Source organism: Acipenser ruthenus, chromosome 26, assembly GCF_902713425.1.
Source record: "Acipenser ruthenus chromosome 26, fAciRut3.2 maternal haplotype, whole genome shotgun sequence".
NCBI classification, from domain to species: Eukaryota; Metazoa; Chordata; class Actinopteri; order Acipenseriformes; family Acipenseridae; genus Acipenser; species Acipenser ruthenus.
Genome location: NC_081214.1, coordinates 158,785 through 179,311, shown reverse-complemented (window position 1 = coordinate 179,311; position 20,527 = coordinate 158,785). Strand labels below are relative to the sequence as shown.

The 20,527-nt window shown below is 37.7% G+C and overlaps 1 protein-coding gene across 9 annotated transcripts in view; it reads right to left on the bottom strand.

Annotated features, from left to right (window-relative positions):
* LOC117429545 (BCAS3 microtubule associated cell migration factor) overlaps positions 1 to 20,527 on the bottom strand; it is a 174,238-nt gene that overhangs the window by 107,843 nt on the left and 45,868 nt on the right. For 7 of the 9 annotated variants that reach the window (XR_009308967.1, XR_009308966.1, XM_059001332.1 and 4 more), the window contains exons 16-20: positions 12,212 to 12,347; positions 8,876 to 8,920; positions 3,447 to 3,571; positions 3,076 to 3,241; positions 2,676 to 2,776 (exon numbers count right to left, since the gene is read on the bottom strand). Coding sequence is in view for 7 of the 9 variants with exons in the window: in XM_059001332.1 (XP_058857315.1) it covers positions 2,676 to 2,776; positions 3,076 to 3,241; positions 3,447 to 3,571; positions 8,876 to 8,920; positions 12,212 to 12,347 (573 nt within the window). In the remaining 2 variants the exon portion in view is untranslated. The remainder of the gene's footprint in view (positions 1 to 2,675; positions 2,777 to 3,075; positions 3,242 to 3,446; positions 3,572 to 8,875; positions 8,921 to 12,211; positions 12,348 to 20,527) is intronic. The other 2 variants (XM_059001334.1, XM_059001336.1) reach the window with 1 other exon arrangement.

Below are 20,527 nucleotides of genomic sequence, written 5' to 3'. Positions count from 1 at the left end.
TGAATTCTAACCAAAAATATTTTTGTTTATTGGAGCAAATCATCTCCCACTTAATATATACAAGGATAAGCATATGCTGTTCCCATAGACCAAGTTCTTGGTCAAATTCAAAACTAGGTGTTAATATAATGAGAGGATATAATTGTGCTTTTATATTATAAATCCCAAATCTAGCATGCACCTTTATACACGGAATCTGCCTGTGCAGATGCATCACAGCAGCTCCTGAAATCCCTTTACAAAGGGCCTTCACAGGTATCAGTAGCTGGGGGCTCATGCAGGTACCATACCTTGACCACAGAGTAGCCCAGGTATTCATTGACTGACCCAGGGATCAAAGTTCACTTCTCATAAAGGATAATGAGAGCTCAGGCAAGCTGCTGGTGGCAGCTAAAGAAAGGGTCTATAGAGCTCCCTGTGGTTTGGTCAGTGGGGGCTTTCTTTCCCACTTACACACTTAATGGAGCCAAACAATTGACAAAGGTTATAGAGAGGAGTGGTCACCCAGGCTCCAGTGCTCGAACTTTGACAGACTGATTCCAATAGCGACCCTGAAATGGCACCACAACTCCTCCTGCTCGGAGCATGGCAGACTGCTCCTCTCCCCCACACCGAACGAGCCGCCTCTTTATTCCAGCGCTGAACTGAGAGCACATCATCAGGCAGCAAGCCCCCGTGGCTCATTCTAACCTATTAGCAAGAGCACAGACTGGCTTAAAGACTTAAAGTCTCTGTTACAAAAGAAGTCAACTATGTCGTGTTTGCACTGTGTCTAAACAGCAAACTAAAAGCTCTCCAGAAGTAAAGCAAAATAAAAAGAATGCTGGAAAAATCCAATGTGGTGTTTATTACTGTGCAATGATGTAATGACTGATAAAGCTGACAAATGTCACATCTAAATGAAACCAAACCAGAACTGTGGACAAAACCCCTAATCAAGGCACCAGCGCCGCTGAATATAAAAAATACCAGAGCTCCCATTACCTAAGCATCATAAAATAGAACCCAACATATGGTTTGAATACTAAAACTGCTCATAAATATCTCATTTAAAAATGCACCAGCTCTACCGATTAAAAAAAAAAAAAAAAAAACAAGAAGTGCACAGAAGTCTATGTATAAAATGCTTGTTTCTACTGCATATTATTTTGTTAATAACCTGTTTCCCATTTAGTATGAATAATGCTTAAATGTGTTGTTAAAAAAAAACAAAAAAACTTTGTGAGTAAACCTGAAACAGCAGATGTTGCGACGATTGGATTTCTTAACAGAAAGTTCCCACAATGGACTCATACGAGGTATCTGCTGTGCAGGACACACACCAATGTAACCCTTCTGTCACTTCCTTAGCTATTCTACTATTTAAATTGAAGTGTGTGTGTGTGTGTGTGTGTGTGTGTATGTGTATGCATACTCAATGCAGCTCACACTGTGCCAATGACAGATCCTCCTGCCTCTTACAAATGGAAAATGTATTTATTTCTTTCTTTTTTTTTCATGGAGGCATCATCTCTGACTTTTCAAAAGGATACTCAACAAATCATATAAATAATTGAATACACAGATGGACAGGTGGAGACAGTGACCATGAAACGGCGCCACTGTTGCATTTTTACCACAAGCCAGAAACACTCCAGCTCCTTTGACCCATGAGGCCACACTGTGCATTTTCAATCAGCTGGGTCCTCCAGTGTAGTGCTGACATATTCCCTGTCAATCACTCCCTGTTTCCCAAAACTGCACTCCATATACAGGATATTTATATGCGCAGTTCTGCATCTTTCTTTCCTTTCGATATCTGACAAATTAATTTATGCATATATGCATCCTTTTTGCTTTGCAGTATTTGACAAATTAAATCTACGCCACCAAGTTGTTGAGGCAGAACGTAGGGAAATGCAGTTTCAGTGGCTCTAATTGGACTTAAATATTAAACATGGAATCCTCATGATTCAATGGCTCCCCTTTTTAACGCATTTGCTGTGTGCACACAGTAGCATTGTGTCCTCAATTATGTCAAAGCTTGTATGTGTCTGACACACACAGAGACAGATATAATAACTAATTCAGGAAAATATCTTGCCCGTTGTGCCTGAAGCTTTTGGAATTTAGTGGAATAAAAGAAATGAACAACTTGCCTGCAGGATCCAAGGGGCTAATTACTGATTTAAACTTATTATTAAATCAGGCCAATGTAAGAATGCTTACTTACACAAGAGACATTACATATCTGGTCATCCATAAGCACTCTCCCCTCAAATTACCTTATCCGGCTAAACAGACGCCAAGTAACAGTATTCATCCTATTTGGGCTTTTTATTGGATTATATTAAGTTAAAGCTTTTCTAATTCGTTTCATTTGAAGGTGAAGTTAATTCAATATAGTACTCCATATCCAGAGGAGGTATAGGGTAAAGCTTTTCAATGCCTCCTTTCAAAGTGCCAGTAATAGAACAAAAGTAGTGACATTTGGTCAACACTGGCTCAAAAGAATTCTTCACACACTTTCAAGGGAAAACAGAAGATACTTCACTAACATGGTATTTCACAGCACGTGGCACCAATACTCTGTTAAACACGAACTCGCCTGGAGAATAAACCCTATAAAATCAGCAGGATATCCACTGATGCAATCTTTCTGTTGTAATGTAAAGATGCTGGAGTCGCGCACTTACAGCCAGACAGAAGGTACTGATAGTACTGCACAGCGTCTGAAGCCAGGAGCAATGGGTGGTTTGTGTTAAACGGTGGTTGAAGTTCATTCCATTGTGGTGTTCTTCTCAAAACAAACAGAGAAATCAGTTTAGTTCAAATACTATTTATTGGGTATGTAATGCTATTGCAATATAATAGATTTCCCTAGTTTATTTTACGTTTACTTGCTGTCTTTTAAAAAGTTTTACTTTACATTAATATATGTAAACATGTCAAACACAAATTCAACAGATTGGTTTTAAAAGCAAAATTAATTAATTATATATAAAAAAAATAGTTATGCCCATTACTACAATACCACATAACCCTCCAACATCTGGCATTTTTCAAACTACCATCGGACTAACACTGCATCCCTACCTGCCGAGTGTCCAGCTGGCTCGAGGACAGGTGACGAGCTCCAGAGGCGTGTCATCGCTGATCTTCTGCGCGGTGTTGATTGGGCGGGGCTCCAACACATGTTCCACCAGGTTACCGTAGCAACTGAGAATATAGAGGGAGTCCACCACAGGCTGCCTGGACTGATCTGAGAGGGAAGGAAGGCAAACACTGACTTGCTGCTGTCGAGTCACTCTGTATTCAGTATATTTTAATTCAGAGAAACAGACTTTAATTGCTCCCTTAAAAGAAAGGTGCTGGTCCACCCTCTATTATTATTATTATTATTATTATTATTACTACATACACCAAGTGTAAAGTTCTCCTACACAGAGCTGGGATCGTTCACAAACCTTTCTCTCGCTTCATGTTTGGGTTCGTTATGAACCAGGACCTCGAGGATGCAAAGATGGCAGCGACACAGAACTCCCCTCCAGTCGACTTGCTGGGTGAAATCTGTGGGGCTGGTTTGGCTTTGCTTTAAAATAAAAATACAAAATGCAAAAGTTTTACCAGAATCCGCTACATGAAAGTATTTATTGTGGATCCTTTCCTTTTAATAACCAAAACAAAAATGTCATCTAAATGCAAACAACAAAAGCAAGTTGACGATAATCATCCTGCGTGTGAATAAATAAAACACATTCTGGTATAGAAATGACAGATACTGTAGCTTCACTTCATTTACAAGCAGTCATACTGTAGGTAGGAACTGTATTACACAGGACACTGAACATCAACTTTTTACAAATGCATTTCTGAAAAGTAACCCAATTCTTCATGGAAATCAAGCGGTATTGTGACAATGGAATACAGACACTTTCCATTAGTAGCATGCTGTTGGTTTGAATATCAATAGTGAAATGTTGATACATTACAATAATAACCTTTTGTTTTCTAAAGCTTTATTCTTTTTGGTATGTTCAAGTTCATTTGACAACTGTGGCTTTCAAATGCATGTAAAATTAAAGAGAAAGAGGCACTTACTACTATTATTACTGTTACTGTTGCAACATTTGTTTATTGGATTCATATGTATGTTAAAAAGAGTGGATGAAACGCAACATACAAAACTGTTCATTACTGTGTGGGAGCATATGGAAGTTATCACAGCACAGTAGTGTGATGCTGTTATTGCTAGAATGTCCTGCACTCTGCACTGGATTGGATTTGAAATGTTTTAGCCTACACTCTGTTTGAAGTCTGAGATGCTATTCTGACATATACTTCACCTCGAGCCCTTACACAAACGAGAATAGCAATCCTATCTATATTGAATGCATTAGTATTTTCACAATCACTTCCAGTAATTCTGCAATGTGCAGAGATCCATTGATTTCAATCGTTAATCACAAGCCACATGCAGGATTTCAAGCTGCTCATTATGCGCAAGAAAACTGCATTAAAAGACCTTCCAACAAAACAACCCCCTAAACTAACAGAAACATGTCCAGCTACTTTGTAAAGAAGATGAAACTCAAAAGGGACCCGGATTACAATCTGCTTATTGCTCATTCTGTAACACTCTTTTTGTTTTCATAAACAGTGGTGTAACATGCATGTTGAATTGTTTCCCTCTGTTTTCCACAGCATACTTTTCTTCTGTCAATCCTGACTGTGTTGGTGCTTCCAGTGCTTAAGCATGCATTTCCACACTAGCTCGTCTCTATATGGGGCACTAATAGGTGGTGAATGACCTGTTACTGAGGTGAACTCCTGCTCTTTCGCTTCCCTTTAAACTGTCAACAACTCATAAATTACTCCAAGAGAACTTCAGCTCAGAGCAATTCGTCTTTGTTTTAACAAACACCATTTGGTGGTTGGTGCAAACCCGTAGAAATGTAGAGCCTCTATTGTTTGTGGTGCAGAAAGGACAAGAAAGCTAAACACCCAAACACTGAACCGATAGGATTTCTGTACCATCTTCACAACAGAGACCCTTGAGACAGACGGGACAGAATGCAATAGTCTCAACCACAAGACACAGAGTTGTGGTTTTTTTTGCGTAAGACTCCTCTTTTCAAAAGATGTAGAAACAGAAAGTTGGGTAACAATGCACAATAAGAGGGGCGGTGCTGGAATTACACTGCCAGTTGTTTAGAAGTGTTACTGAATGTCGTTTTTATTTTAATATTTCAATGTATTTATTTAATGTGTTTTTGCAGGTTCTCTGAATACAGAACTCGAACAGCCCTTAAAGTATGACAAATGAAAACTGGAGGAAAATCAGTTTGAAGCTTTTGTGAAATTGAATGGGCTTATCAGCTTTACTGTATGGGGTCAGGAGGACTCCGGGTCATTGTAGTTTTATTTAATCTGTACATTGCTAATGGACCCTTAGTTTAGAAACGTAAGCCTCAGAGATAGTGGTCAGGTGGCTCTGATAATACAGAGCGAACATTTCACATCCTGAGCTGCTTCACAACTGATCTCTTTGGTGGTATTTGAAATGTTTTACATTGTTTAGTGCTTTAAACAAAAAAAAAAAAAAAAAAAAAAAAAGTGATCAAAGGCAGCATTATGTTTTATGACATAACATTTATCTAACAGGATCTATTTACAGACATCGTAATTATTAGAACCCTTTCTCTGCCGACATCATGTCCAATTTTATTGATTATTATTATTATTATTATTATTATTATTAACTCGCAGTTCCAGTTTGCATGTGCAGACTCTATTCCAATCTTTCATTTACTCAATCAGAGCCCTTTCCTAAGCTAACAGTTTTCCTTTGAAGACATAATTCAATTTGAAACATCCACCATCAATGTCCTTCAAAATTAAAACCATGTAGAATATTAGGCACCATTTGGCTAAAAAAAGATTTTTTTTTTTTTTTACTTTGAAAGATCACTACAAACAAATCTGATTGAATTCCGCTCTATAAAATATCCAGGAATAGAAACAGTAGGACTCACATGACTGCTGTAATGGCAGAGCCTCACAACGTATGGGTAATAACCCAGACATTGAAGAGCCACCAGAATAGGAAGGCATTAGATTCAAAGCCACGGAGCCGATAAAGTCAACTCACAACATTCACAGAGATTGGAAAACTTAGAATTACAGTAAAAACCAAGCCTGCAGACCGGAGCGCTGTTCTCTTACAGCAGTGAGGAGGTTCCCAGCTGGTCCACTTTCAAACCTGTTACATACATGCTGTGCTTTTCTGGGAAGGTAAAAGTGGTGGCCTTTCAAACTCATGTTGGCAGTGGTTGAAAATATAACGGTAGTACCACAGATTTCACTCGGTACTCAGTTTAGTTAGTTTACAGTTCATGCCATGGGCAAATTCAGACCTTATTACATTCATATTGTTGGGTCAGAATCCAAACCGTATTGACATCCCTCCTCTGATGTTGTTATGCTTATATTTATTATCAAAAATAAAACATTTGAACAATAATATCATTGAAGAGAGATGCTATATTTCACACTTGGATGAAACACAAGACTGGTACTAAAAACAATAAGTGTATTGAGGTCCTTATCTTGCCTGTATGAACCCACAAGCACCCACATGCAACACAATGCATTTAATAGCTGGGAAAAGCCAATGACACAGTGACTTTATATTACTCTTGTCTGCATGCAGAAGTATAACGTGACAAACAGCTGCATTTTACACTAAAACAGGGACTTTAAAACAAGCACTGTTCAGCAACACAAAGCGAAACAAATCAATGACAATTGCATGAAACAAGTTTTATTCACAAACTTAAAAGGGGACTCTCAGAAGCTGGCTGCGTCCAGCGACCACCCACACGCACACACAGAGAGACCTGGCATTTCAACCACCCACATATTTGGAACAGGAAGTTTAAATATTGCACAAACAAAAGATTGTGTTTACCATATTTCCCTGTTAAAAGAAATCAACGCTGAAAGTATTTCCTAGCAGTTTCAGTACTACGGCCACTCTTTATAGATGGACCCTTCCTCCAGTATGTGACTTTTCAGACAGTGTAGCAAAGCCAAGAAACAAAGGAACTAATTAGCAAAATATCGTGGAAATGCAAACTGTGATACACAGCTTGGTACAGATCAAAGCTTGATAAAAATAGGAGCAAAAACAAGATGAACAGAAAAAAAAATCAAATTGACATGCACGAAAAAAGAAAAAGGCTGCTTCTAAGATAAAGGCACCACACGCACTTCAATTTGTATTGAGAAAGAGTCGACATAAGGAACTCATGACAGGGAAGTAGGGAGAAAAAAGTTAAATTTAAGTGAAGTACTCGATCCATCAGCTATACATAAGTGATTTTGTCATAAAGGGATTTCTTTTAAAAGCTAGAAGCATCTTATTTCACAAGACTGCACAGCGCGAAACTTAACTTTAACCTTCGGACTAAGTAACAGCCAGATTACTTGAGCTCTCCCAAAGAATATGCTTTCATGCATTCTGTGAAAGCTGCAGGTTGTCAGATGGGGTTGGTTTGTGGGTTAAGGCATGTCAAGAATGCAGCAGCGGAGAACATCAATGCAACTGGTTACAGGAGAGAGCCAAACAGAAAAAGACGTTTCTGACGTCCTTGTCACAAGACCTTCATTGGATTGCCGTCCGTATTGATGGTCTTTCTTGACTATTGTACCAACAGGGACAGGTCTGTGCTGATGGGAGGTGTGGGGTGCATGTGTGACAGCACAAGTGAGAGAAACACAGAAGCAGCTCAATTGCTTGACTTCATTTCTTACAACTTTAAGATACAGCATTTACAAGCAAAACTCCAGATCAGAAAGAATATTCCTACATTAGAACTCATTCACTCTAGTGATTATTTAATTAATAAAAATCATTTCAAATGTGAATTTAAAATTACACACATTAACTGACTTAACTCTAACATCAGAGGTTTATACAATACAAGAGAGTAAAAATCTCCATGCTATCCTAAATAACCAAGGAACCATCTTCCTTTAAATCAGAGTACAATGAAATGAAAGCTCTCCCTGTTTAGAACAGCATTCACCACTTCAGAGACCAGTGCAGTACTGCAGCTAGCTTTTCGTTATATCCAATGGCCCATTAGGTTGTAAAATTGTCACATTGAATTGAAGTGCAAAGATGCATGCCGATACCCACATTAAAAAAAATAAATAAATAAATAAAATAAAACAAAAGATAAACTGAGATCCCAGCGTGTATCCTGAAGCATGTAACAGCACCACACAGTTACATCTTGCTGCTGTAAAATAATAATGGGAACGATGTGAAGCTTGGCTAAAAGAGGTTCTTCTTAAATAAACAACATTTGTATTAGTGAAGGAATATACTGTACAAGAGGAGTCACGCATTGCTACCAGCGGCTTCAAATAAACCACTATACAGACAGAAGAGTGTAAGAAACCTACTGCTCCAAACTACACTGCATGCTCTCGAATCATTTTCTCATTCTGCACTGAGTAATTCTGCAATCAGCTTCACCGATTCATAAGCATCAACTACAGAGAGGAAAAAAAAAAAGTTTTTATCTGTCAAAGAAGATGTTAAACCTGTACCTTTAACGAAAGCCCTTGTTGACTCTTCAAAAAAAAAATCACACGTGCAAGTTAGAACCTTGAAAACGGGGGGGAGGATATCTTAAAATCAAATCAAATCAAATCAAATCAATGCGCAAAACTACACGTCCATGATTCATTTTGCAATGCCTGAATCTTATAAGCAGCCAGCAATGCTCAATAAAAATAAATAAAAATAGAAATAAAAATAACGAATGCAGTCGTTCACTGAAGCGAGTACAAAGCAAGGCATGCTGGGATTGAACTGGCAACTCACCACGGAGTTTTAATGGAAAAACATCCTGCCCCAAAGAGGTAGGGTCTTCATGAAGGGAACAAGATACACAGAAATAGATGGAAAACCCATTATTATCAAACCTGTTGTGCAAATAGTTCAGCATTACATTTATGCATGTTTGCATAGCTCTGTGGGATACATAAAGTAGAAGAAAAATACACTTTCAGTTTATTTTAGTCACCACAGAAAACCTTTAGTAAACTTAAAATGAAGGGGACCCCTTTATTAGATTAGATTGGGGGGATTCTTCTTGTAAATGACTCAAACTCTATTTGCACCTCCCTGCACTGACATTCTGGACATGAATTACTGCCTCTGCAATTCTGGGAGTTTCTGCAGATGCTAAACTGGCTGGAGTTTAAACTGGACTCGGGATGTTTGAAAACACACGTCAGTGGAGTTCTCTGCCCTGCCGTCCCAGGGATTGTGTGACAGTTTAATTCAATGTCAGACTCATTTTTATAGAGTGAAAACATGGGATTATCCAAAAAGATTATATCACATATAAAAAATAAAAAAAAGCTTTTTGAAAACAGTAATCAGTAAATTGCGGCATCAACAATTTCCAATAAGCATTATTCTCCTGGAACTAGAAAGTGGTATAGTGGCTTGGCCAGAATTAACAGCATTGTAGTGCATTCTACTGACAATCAGCAACATCAGCAAATGAAAATATCCTCATTAGGCGATATGCAAATGAGGGCAGTGGAGAGTAAATTGGCAGAAATCCAACAAATACTGATGATTGAAATACAAAAGCATAAACAGATTCAGGGCAATGAAGAGATCTGAACCCAACTAAACACACAGACAGAAAACAATGGATTGAAGGGAAGGTTAACTGTGATGGGAGTGCAGAATACTACTACTACTGTTAATAATAATAATAATAATAATAATAATAATAATAATAATAATAATAATAATAATAATAATAGGTATAAAGTATAGGTGCATATGACGGTGTTTTTTTAATAATTGCATTTCCTCCGGCAGATAAAACACATCAGAATTAATATTTTTTGCATGAAAAAAATTAAAACATCCTTATAGGAACTCCACTTGTCTAACTAAAAACACATGTTTAAAATAATTTTAGGTTAAGTATATTGCTTGCATTAAGTTTAGAAAATTATATTTGACTTCAGAAAAATACAACCTTTATTATTTTATTTTTTTAAAATAAAAAACAAATGGTTTATACATTTTTTTTTGTAAAACAATGACTTTGTTATTGCACACATGTTTGCAAATAAATGCACGTAGGCTGGAATTTCAACCGATTCCTAAGCAACATGCAGTTTGGAATACAGCTAAGTGCATTTCAGTATTACCTCTGAACTGTTATGTTTCATTTCTCTTTGTGCTGCAAACACCTAAAAGCACATCCCTCTGCATGACACTAATCTGCCAACATCTGCAGGGTCAAAGAGCTGAACTACCCCAGCAGAATGTCTGTACGCAGTCATTTGTGTTCCAGAAGAGAAGTGCATGCCGTTGTTCTATTCCTGCCCTCCTCTACACCTTTGCAGGTATAAAGATGTGAAAACGCACACACTTTTCAAAACGTTATCAGACCTCATTAAACTCGTGTGTCTCAGAATGTGACAAACCATCCCAAACTAACAGCAAGCTTTCCACTGTAACGGTTTCCTCTTGTAACTGCAGAACATTCGGAAGTGCTTTATTAAAAGTGATTTAACACTGTGCAAGATCCTTCACATGTGGGGGTTTTATTGCCCATTATATTTCCAAGATTACTTTTTGTTATAATTACTGTAACAATTTTCTTTGCATATAAAGATTTAAACTGTTTCCATGGTATTTTACTCGTATATAATGAAGCGGTGTCTGTGTTAGGAGTCAGGCACATCTAAGATAATAAAACTTTCTGTGGAGGACTTATGTGCCAAAATACTGTTTTATTCTTACTGAAATAAATACATACATACATACATACATACATACATACATACATAAATAAATAAATAAATAAATAAATAAATAGGGGTCCACTGAACCTTAAAGTCCAACAAGCATCTTAAAATAACAGCAAGTAGAACTACTTCTAATAGTTAGAATTTGGTGTTTTCAAAGCTATACATGAAATTGCAAGAAATCTGTTTTCTGATGAAAGATGACAGAAGGTAATTTGAAATTCCAATTCATTTCATGGGATTTCAAGCACTTCCTCCCAGTCTGACCGGAGTGCAATTACAGGTTAAGCAGCTGGTCCAGCTCCCTGAAGCACAGCCTCCAAGGTGATGCTCCCACAGGTGTGAACACATCTGCTTTACAAAGATTCCACTCCACAGAGGTGCATTGTTCAAAGGTTTAAAAAAGGGATTCTTACTGATATTTAACATCTTAAGAAGTCTAGTCTGCTAAAGATTCCACTCCACAGCTAAAGAAAAAAAAAATGCTTTGCTGGCTCTGTGATAAGACAGCAACTAAACTCTGTAAGAAATATATAAAAAAAAAACACTCCAGCTGCTGAAACTGTGTCTCAGAGCACTAGTAAGAAAGTGCGCCCTCTGCATTGGTTAGCACATGTGCTGGATGCAAGCCCAACCTCGGGATATGAGAAGTTATGTTTCAGGAAGGGCAGGGTCAAAGAAAACACTTGCATCCACTGGATTGCATGTTCAGCCCCTTTACTATAACAATCTTATATTGTACTGTGCCTTAACAGCGCTACTGAATGCACACTCATTTACCACGTGAAGGTTTTGCTATACTGGTTAACTGTCTGCTGCACTGAGCTGATTGAATGCAAGCACACCTTAAATGATGGAACTGGTTGTTAAGATAATTACTGGGAATAGGACTGGGCTGGAAAACCAGAGCACAACTATTTGCCTAAACATGTATTTCCTAGCTTCAGTACAACACTAATGCCATTTACCACCATCTCCTCCCCATTATTCAAAACTCATGGTTAACGCTACAGATTACTTTTTTTCGCCAATTCGTGTGCATTACTACATGTTTGTATTGTAGATGTTAGTTGTAATTATGTACCAGTAGACACAGTATATGGATTCACAGAGAAAATAATGAGACTTAATGTCAGCCAGTTCATGACTGTTAATATCCCAGTAGGAGTTATTAGGACCAATTATTTGTTCAAAAAGGGACTCACTTGAGCAAACAAACTTGATGGATGATGGAAAGTCTAAATTTAGCTATGGAAGAAAGCCATGCTCGTGACTGCGTGACTCTACAGGTTAGTAGCAGCTCCAATCCACACAATTCACCGCAGGGAGCTGCTGCCTCTTGCTTGCTGCAGCAGCGTGGTGCCCGTGCTCCACTCACCCTGTGCGTTTGGTGATGGTGCCCAGTGTCATGGGTTGCTTGATCTGGGCCAGCGGCACCACTACGGTGAGACTGGGCAGGGGAGACAGCCGCGGGTTGCCCATGCTGTTGTTGGTGTCCTGGCTGCTTAACTTCGCTGCAAGGGGACAGAAAACATCATCAGGTGTTTGAATGGAACAAAAAGAACATAGTTTTGAAGTTGCACTTGCAGTGTATAGCTCCTTTCAAAGTGCATTACAACATAACTAAAACAATTCAACAGAACTACTGAGCAACCACTGAAAAAAAATAAAATAAATAAAAAATATATATAACATTGATTCACGCAAGGAACATTTTTTAGCTTTGTTTTGCACAATTGTAAAGGTAATTTTGCATTATCAGAAAACAAGCTACAGTTCAACGGGTCATTTCTCGCACTGCCCTCAAATTAACACGGAGAGCGGTCTGTTTGGAAGAGTTTTGTTTTGTGACCTGCCTCTCTCCCTTAGCAAGTCTACATTCAGAGCCATTGGGTGCCTGGAACCATTCTACCATTCTACCCCCTCAATGAGAGATGAAACATGTTAGCCAGTAAAAGACAAAGGATCTCCGACAGACAAGTGTTTCTCCCCCCCACAACGTTAACCCCCTGGGACTGACCGGACCCACTCCCCCTGGGACTGACTGGGCCCACTCCCCCTGGGACTGGCCGGGCCCACTCCCCCTGGGACTCGACAGAGATCTGGCTTACAGGCAGAGTCCTGATTGAAGCTAACTGCCTCAAGATGCATTCCAACAATGCTTTAGTGCCTCGGTGTGCTAATCAACCACACCAGCCATTCCCAATTACTTTTATTCACAAACCCACTAAATAACATTTTACACAAAACACATTTTCAACAGAAAAAAAAAAAAATGTAAATTATACAATTTAAGACATTTCCTATGAAGGTTAACAGCTTTTAGAGTATGACAGCAAGACTGCTTAAAAACAAAAACAATACAAAACACTGAAGGATCATGTTTAAGTAAGATGTAAACACAGGAGAGCATGTTGCACATATGGAGCTGATCATGAAATAGGAACTCCCCGATTTCACATGCCTCGCTGGGAACTGACCCTGTAAATACATACACTGTATATATAGATATGGATATGTAGTGCTGGAGAAGTCACCGTCCATCGTTTTAACACGGCAGTCTCAATACGGTGCATTTAGCATTCCTATTCTTCTATATCTCAGTGTAAAAAACAAACAATAACATGAAATGATTAGAAATACTTGAACAGAGAATGAAGCTACATTAAATAAAATTGATTGGTTAGTAATTTACTGGGATATAGATATATAGCTATATAGAGATATATACTGTATATATATCTATAGATATACATATATTATATATATATATATATATATATATATATATATATATATATAGAGAGAGAGAGAGAGAGAGAGAGAGAGAGAGAGAGAGAGAGAGAGAGAGAGAGAGAGAGAGAGAGAGAGAGAGAGAGAGAGAGAGAGAGAGAGAGAGAGAGAGAGAGAGAGAGAGAGAGAGAGAGAGAGAGAGAGAGAGAGAGAGAGAGAGAGACACACACACACACACACACACTTTATTCCATAATGTCTAGAAGCTCAAGCTCAATTTTCATGTGTACAATTGCCCTTGAACTATTTAGAAACAGCGATTTTAATGGTCTTGGTGAAAATGTTTCCTTTTGTTTGCGACAGTCTGTGTTCTGAACTTTTTCTTCTAAAAGAAGGTAAAAAGGAAGTGGCAATGGGCTCTGACTGAAAGGGAAATGCATGGAGAAAGAAAGAAAGAAAGAGAAAGAAAACCCAGTGAAGCAAGCCATTCTGTGTATAATGGGAATCAAAGCACTTCGGACAGACCTGCAACAATGACTTGGAGGGTTTAGATCTTTAGCTCGTTGCTCTGTGTTTCATTAATACTGTGAAATGCCGGCTTTGTGCTTAATCAAAGAGAGGCCATATTAGAGCTTCGGACCCTAAATAAGCAGTGCATTCTGTGGAGACGCTTCACAAACCCAGCTCGAATCCACACAACCCGACTCAAGAGGGTCCTTCACATTTCAAAACAACTGCACCCCCAGCGCAGCCACCTTTTGTGTGGAAGCATAACAGAAAAGAAAAAGAATCTGAACAGGAAGCAGGCTGTAAAGCCATAATGGTGCTTCAAATGGACTAAAGGTAGGAAAAGAAGGAGAAAAACCTTAATGAATTTAGCATCTCTCCTAGCGCCGCCTTAACCCCCTCCATGCCCAGCAAACCCAACCTGGAACCTTATTGTCTGTTTATGAAGAGAAACAGACAATATAAAACGAAATACAGAAATATACCCATACAAACATGACTTCTACTCTAGTTGAAAGTAAGACAAACTATTTTATTACATACCAAGCCATTCAGACACCTTTCAAGAGGTTGGTACAGACCCATCGTGTTGCTACAGCATTCTGCTGATTCACTTTTTCATTTGTACAATTCAGCAGGGTTCGCAACCTTAAAACTCCCACCCCATCCTCGGAAATCCCAGAGCCCTCTCATTCCATACAAGTAAAGAAGGTGAAATAAAAGCTAGTGGCAGGTGAAAAACAAAATCAGCTGCTACAGGTAATACTCCATTGCTCCAGAGCCCTGCACAGCATTAGAAAGTCGTGTCACTATCACACGAGGTAGAAGGAATGAGCTGCTTAAATCAGCCAAGGTGAGCTGCATCTGAGAGCGTCTGAGCATTCCAGTTCTTAAAACTAGAAACATGAAGACCTTACTGGAACAATACATAGTGAAGAGGGGTTATTATTACAAACTTACATGAAGACCTCACTGGGACAATAGATAGTGAAGAGACGAGAGCAAGGGACTATTATTACAAACTCAATTCATTATGTACAGTATGCATGTTACCTACCAGTTAACACCACCACCATGGTCTCTACTTACAAGTTTAATTCCATGCATGCAGTCCTTAGAGGAGTCTTACTGTAACACCGTCGCATACACATAGTCTGGTTTATTTTGCAGAATACGAGTTTGATGGGTTCATATTGATTGTGATCAACAGCTGCTGATGTATCGAGGCAAAATGCCTTTGAAACTGCTTGTTTAGAAAGGGTGCCTGGTTTAATGGGTTGAGCTTTTAAAATAACTGGCTTGTATAGGTGGCTTTAAAGCCCACAGCAGACTTGTGATTGGTCAGATGGATTACTTTACTAGCCAAGAGAAGCAGACAGGTGTGTCTAAATGATACGTAAAAACAAAACAAAAATATGAAGGTACAGTGCCAAATGTACATGCTGCAGGCTTTCCAATAAATCCAAATTTATTAGGTTTTAAAACGCAACTGAATGTAAATCAATTTCCATGCTTAATATTAGCATTAAATTAAAAAATCTGCTTGCAAGTAAATCTCACTGGCTCCAGTTTTAGATGTACATTCTCGGCAAGGCTGTGTTCTCAGGATTACTTTCACATACACTGTTTTGTACATTCATAGCTTTCTTGCTGGTCCAAGTTTCCCAGACATGTAATAGTAAAATAAAAAGCTGCACAGGAGGTAGGGATTAAGTTAAGGGGGATGTGAAAAGAGAAAGTAACAATGGCTTCTCTGCTACGCTGGGGAAGAGCTGTCATGTCAAGCTGGCCTGTGGAAATTCCCTGAACTATCATTATTAAAATACTCACTTCCACAGACAAAAAGGGAGGCCAGAAAGTGCCGGACAAAAGAAATCCCAGCAGACAAAGTGAAAACAAATTAAAAAGAACCCTTATAAAACACAGATGCTGCAAAGAAAATAAACTGCACAAGATTTAGTGTTTGTGAAGAGATGAGACGTTTGTGGAAAACACATCAAGAGTAAGTCCCAGGTAATAGCAGAGCAAGGCCCAGCCTCCTCTCCACTGAATCTCTGCCTCTTCTGGTCTCTGCAAGCCCGTTATTTCCAGCCCCGAGTGGGGTCGGCAAGCCTATGTGAAAGTGGCACATGGCCAGTCGTTTCTAAAACCACAAGTGAATGGGAATGTTTTTGAAGAAACAGGCTTCCTGAAGGTAACTGGAACACACCTTTATTCCACAGAAAGCCACACTCATTACATCTCCACTGGCTCCACTCGCATTGCAAACTTTCAAACAGCAGGGTTCTCTCAGAACTTCATACCATGTCATTTTAATCCTCTGGCTTTGAAGCATCATTTTACAAAAGCGCTGCAACTCAATAGGAGTGAGCATGACTCACTGGCACATTAAGAATTTTCCCCACATACAACATCAACATATAATACACAGCTTTTCAAAGCATAACGCATGTAGAGATGAAAACACAGAAAAGGTAGCCTATTCAAATAAATCATACATAGTATACTATGTGAATGAAGTAATATTCTAACGTGAAGAGTCACTGTACTAACTCTACAGGACATGTCTTAAAACCACAAGAGAGTACTTCCAACTGTTACTGTAACAACTAGTTTGCAGGGATATACATATAAGGGTTATACATATAAATACATTGGGTATGTGCAATAGTAAAAAGCACAGCCACCGGACTGGACTGTGGTCCAACTAATCATGACACTGCAAAATGTACCGTTTGTAATTTAGCACACAGACACACACACACACACCCCCATTCATTTACTGCACCCCTCTCACTCGCTACACCGTGTTTGCTTTAGGGGAGTTTACTGCAGTGCTGTCAATAAGCCCTCTCCTCGTCATGTTTACTACTATACACTGAATGCAATCAATACACAATGTTGTTTATGTAGTGCTGTAACTATACTGGCCAATGCAACGGGACGCCAGCTTGATATTATTGTTAATATAGATTACAAGGCTGGGTCAGCTGTTTACAGTTTGGATATTGGATACTAAAATCACTTTAAAATAATTAAAAGGGATCATTCGACATGTGGATCTTGTTCTGGTAAATGAATATGGTCAAATAACTGGAATGTAAATGACCACCATATTGAGATTTTAAAGCTTGAAAGGTTAGCATCTAGAATACATGCAAAAATAAACAGCAATCGCTAGAACAATAACATCTCTTTAAACATCTAATTAGAGGTTTCATTTTATTTAGTAAAATCTTATATGGTAATTCTAACTTCAAAGTTGTATCATATTTTCCATTTCTTGAGAGAGGAGAATAATATTTTACAGCAGATGAAAATGTGCACAGGGTTTTGGAATACAGTGAGAGTCCATGTAAAAGGAGTAAATAAATATGAATACATGTTGCATCTTTCCTGATCTGATGGAGCAGACAGTATTTGAATGTACGTGCTTTCTGAATTTCTGGTCACTGAAGCTGCTTATTCCTCTCGGTTTCAGCCCGAGTGCAGCCGAGCTCCAGTTCATTCTGCAGTGGGAAGAGGAAGCAGCAACACCCTTGTGAGAAGCAGAGGCCCTGGACCCCAATACACAATCCCACAGAAGCAACGCTGACTGGACCGTAGAACACACAACTCAATCAAACAAGAATAATACACAATACGCAATCCGACAGATGCAACGCTGGCTGGACCGTAGAACACACAACTCAATCAAATAAATGAATTTTTGAATGAATCTTATTATTATTATTATCATTATTATTATTATTAATAATAAGATTCATGGTTGAGTACATTTAAAGTAACCCCAGTCAGGTTCTCATGAGGCTCTTCAGAAGTTGTGTTTTTTCTTGTTTGGCAGTAACTTGGAGGATTATTATTATTATTATTATTATTATTATTATTATTATTATTATTATTATTATTATTATTATTATTATTATTATTATTATTAATAATAATAATAATAATAATAATAATACTACTCTCTGTGATGAACTAGTTTAATTATATAAAAAGGTAGATCTCTGCCACCACCTATTAACTCTATATTAAGTTGCACAGTTTTTTCTTTCCACCAGTAATTTAGTGACTTCCTAGTTATCACCCCCTAAAAGTGCAGGAATCAGGTCCATATTCGCACATGTTCACGACATTATGGGCTGCCGTATTACAGTCGGCCCACCATGTTTAAAATAGACACAAACGCACTCAGAAGTGATACGAGAAGAGTACTATTGATATTTGCTGCCTCAGAGCTCGTTATCTTTTTTAAACAGTGTTTCACAACTAAGATTCATGTTCTGCAATTAGATGACAAGTGAAATGTGAATTTCAAACTCTGAAATGTAAAGGAATACAAAACCTCTAAATCTGCATTAACCAGCAACACCCACTGAAGCACCTTCATAGTGTCTTCAATGACAAAACACACGTTACTTTAACAGGCAGATCAGTCATAAGAATGACTTCATCTACCGACGAATGCTTTCAGAAGTCTTTGGAAGTCGTATTGTAGAATGTTTTATAGTTATTCACAATGCTACATACAATGCTCATTCAGAACACAGGAACAATAAAAAAATCACGAGACAAACCATTGAAAAACAAACAATCTCTTCAAAGTGTCTCCTCTGTCCGGTCACTCCTATGTAGTGTAATTACTTCATTACCCAACAATGTTATTAAAAAAGAAAGACTAATACCACTACAAGTCTTTTAATTCTAAAATAATATCTGAAACAAGTAAACGATTAGATTGGAATGCATGCTTGTAAATCTAAAAAGAAAACACATTTTACAGCTATGCAAACAACAAAAAATAGACTTTTCACGAAATGAAGTAGAAATTTTGAAAAGCCGGTTAATATATTCACAAAATAAAAAGATTAAAAACATGTTCAAGCTTTACTTTAATAATTGCAAGAAAAAAAACAAAGATGGTTTATATAGTCTGATAGCCAAAAATGTTGCATCACCCGACAGAATGAACTAATTCTGCTTCATAAAGTCAAATGAAACCGGCTCAATAATTTGACATTAACATACTGAATTACATATTGCTTTGTAGTTTTCCATATACTTAACGAAAAACTGACAACAACTGAAAAACGTGACATTTAGAAATCTAACATGAAATACTGTACTACTATTATGACTTCCTGTACACTTTTGCGATATCATTTTGTATTTTATTTGATCACATGATGTTAAATGTAAAAAAATCAAAATTATGTTCAGATAATATATAAATATATATATATATATATAAGAAGCCCTTTTGAATACTTTTATAAAAAGGGCAAAAGTGTTCCCTTCCAATGGCTAGTTTTGAACAGCTCTGCTTTCCCTTGTTGCTGCAGGGTGCTTTGGCTCCCTGACAGTATAAGGACTCAGGTCATGAGAAGCGTCAGAAACGTACTTCCTTCGGATGGGAAAGGGCAATATGTTTCATCAACACGCGCTGACTGGACGATAAAAAAAGCCACTGAACTTTATGAGTTTTCACATGAGAAGGGGCAAATCCGTTTTATAAATTCACGTAAAAATAAATCTAGCACTTAAAAAAAAAAAAACAAAAAAAAAAAAACTCCTAAATAAAAAGACAAATGAAGAGACCAGGGTACCAACAGAGCTCACCAAAATGCTGATCTAGCATTTTACAAATTCATAACACATTATCTACATTACAAAATGAATGGTCGGAACTACAAGTTATAATTTTTGAACTGATCAAAACCAATCATCTCAAAATATATGAATTCATGTGGCACAGTGGTACAATCTAGATGTAATCAAACAAAATGACTGCAAACCACAGGGACAAGAGAGTTTGATAAAATAAGCATGGAAAACAAAAAAACATAAAAGAACACTCCTTTAAAAACAGCGCAGTCATCTTCCAGATCTGTTATTAGAGATGTATTTTATACTTCAACCAAAACACTTTTTACATACTAACCAACAGAATTCAAGACACTGTTCGTAAGGACGCACATCAGTTTTTTATAGGGAGACAGAAAAACGAATAACATCAAAAATAATTGTGTGTAATAAAAAGTTTTCTATAAATGAAAGCACAAGGTGTGTTTTTTCATTTTTTTGAAACCACTGGATGTGTTTCTCTGTATAGAACCCCCTGATCTCCACCCCCCTCCCTACAGTTTACATCAGAGCCTCATTTAGATTCAACTATCCTGGAGCGCAGGTGGCAATGACAGCTCACTGCAGATGTATTGAATTGTGGTTTGTCAAACTTGTACTTTACTTGAACAAAAGTTATTGTATTTCTTGCTCTTATTGTATTACTTGTATTGTAACGCTTGAAATGTTTTTGCTTACGATTGTAAGTCGCCCTGGATAAGGGCGTCTGCTAAGAAATAAATAATAATAATAATAATAATAATAATAATAATAATAATGTTTATTTGTAAAAGAAATGGTTTTTCTTCAAACAAGCAGAATTATTGCT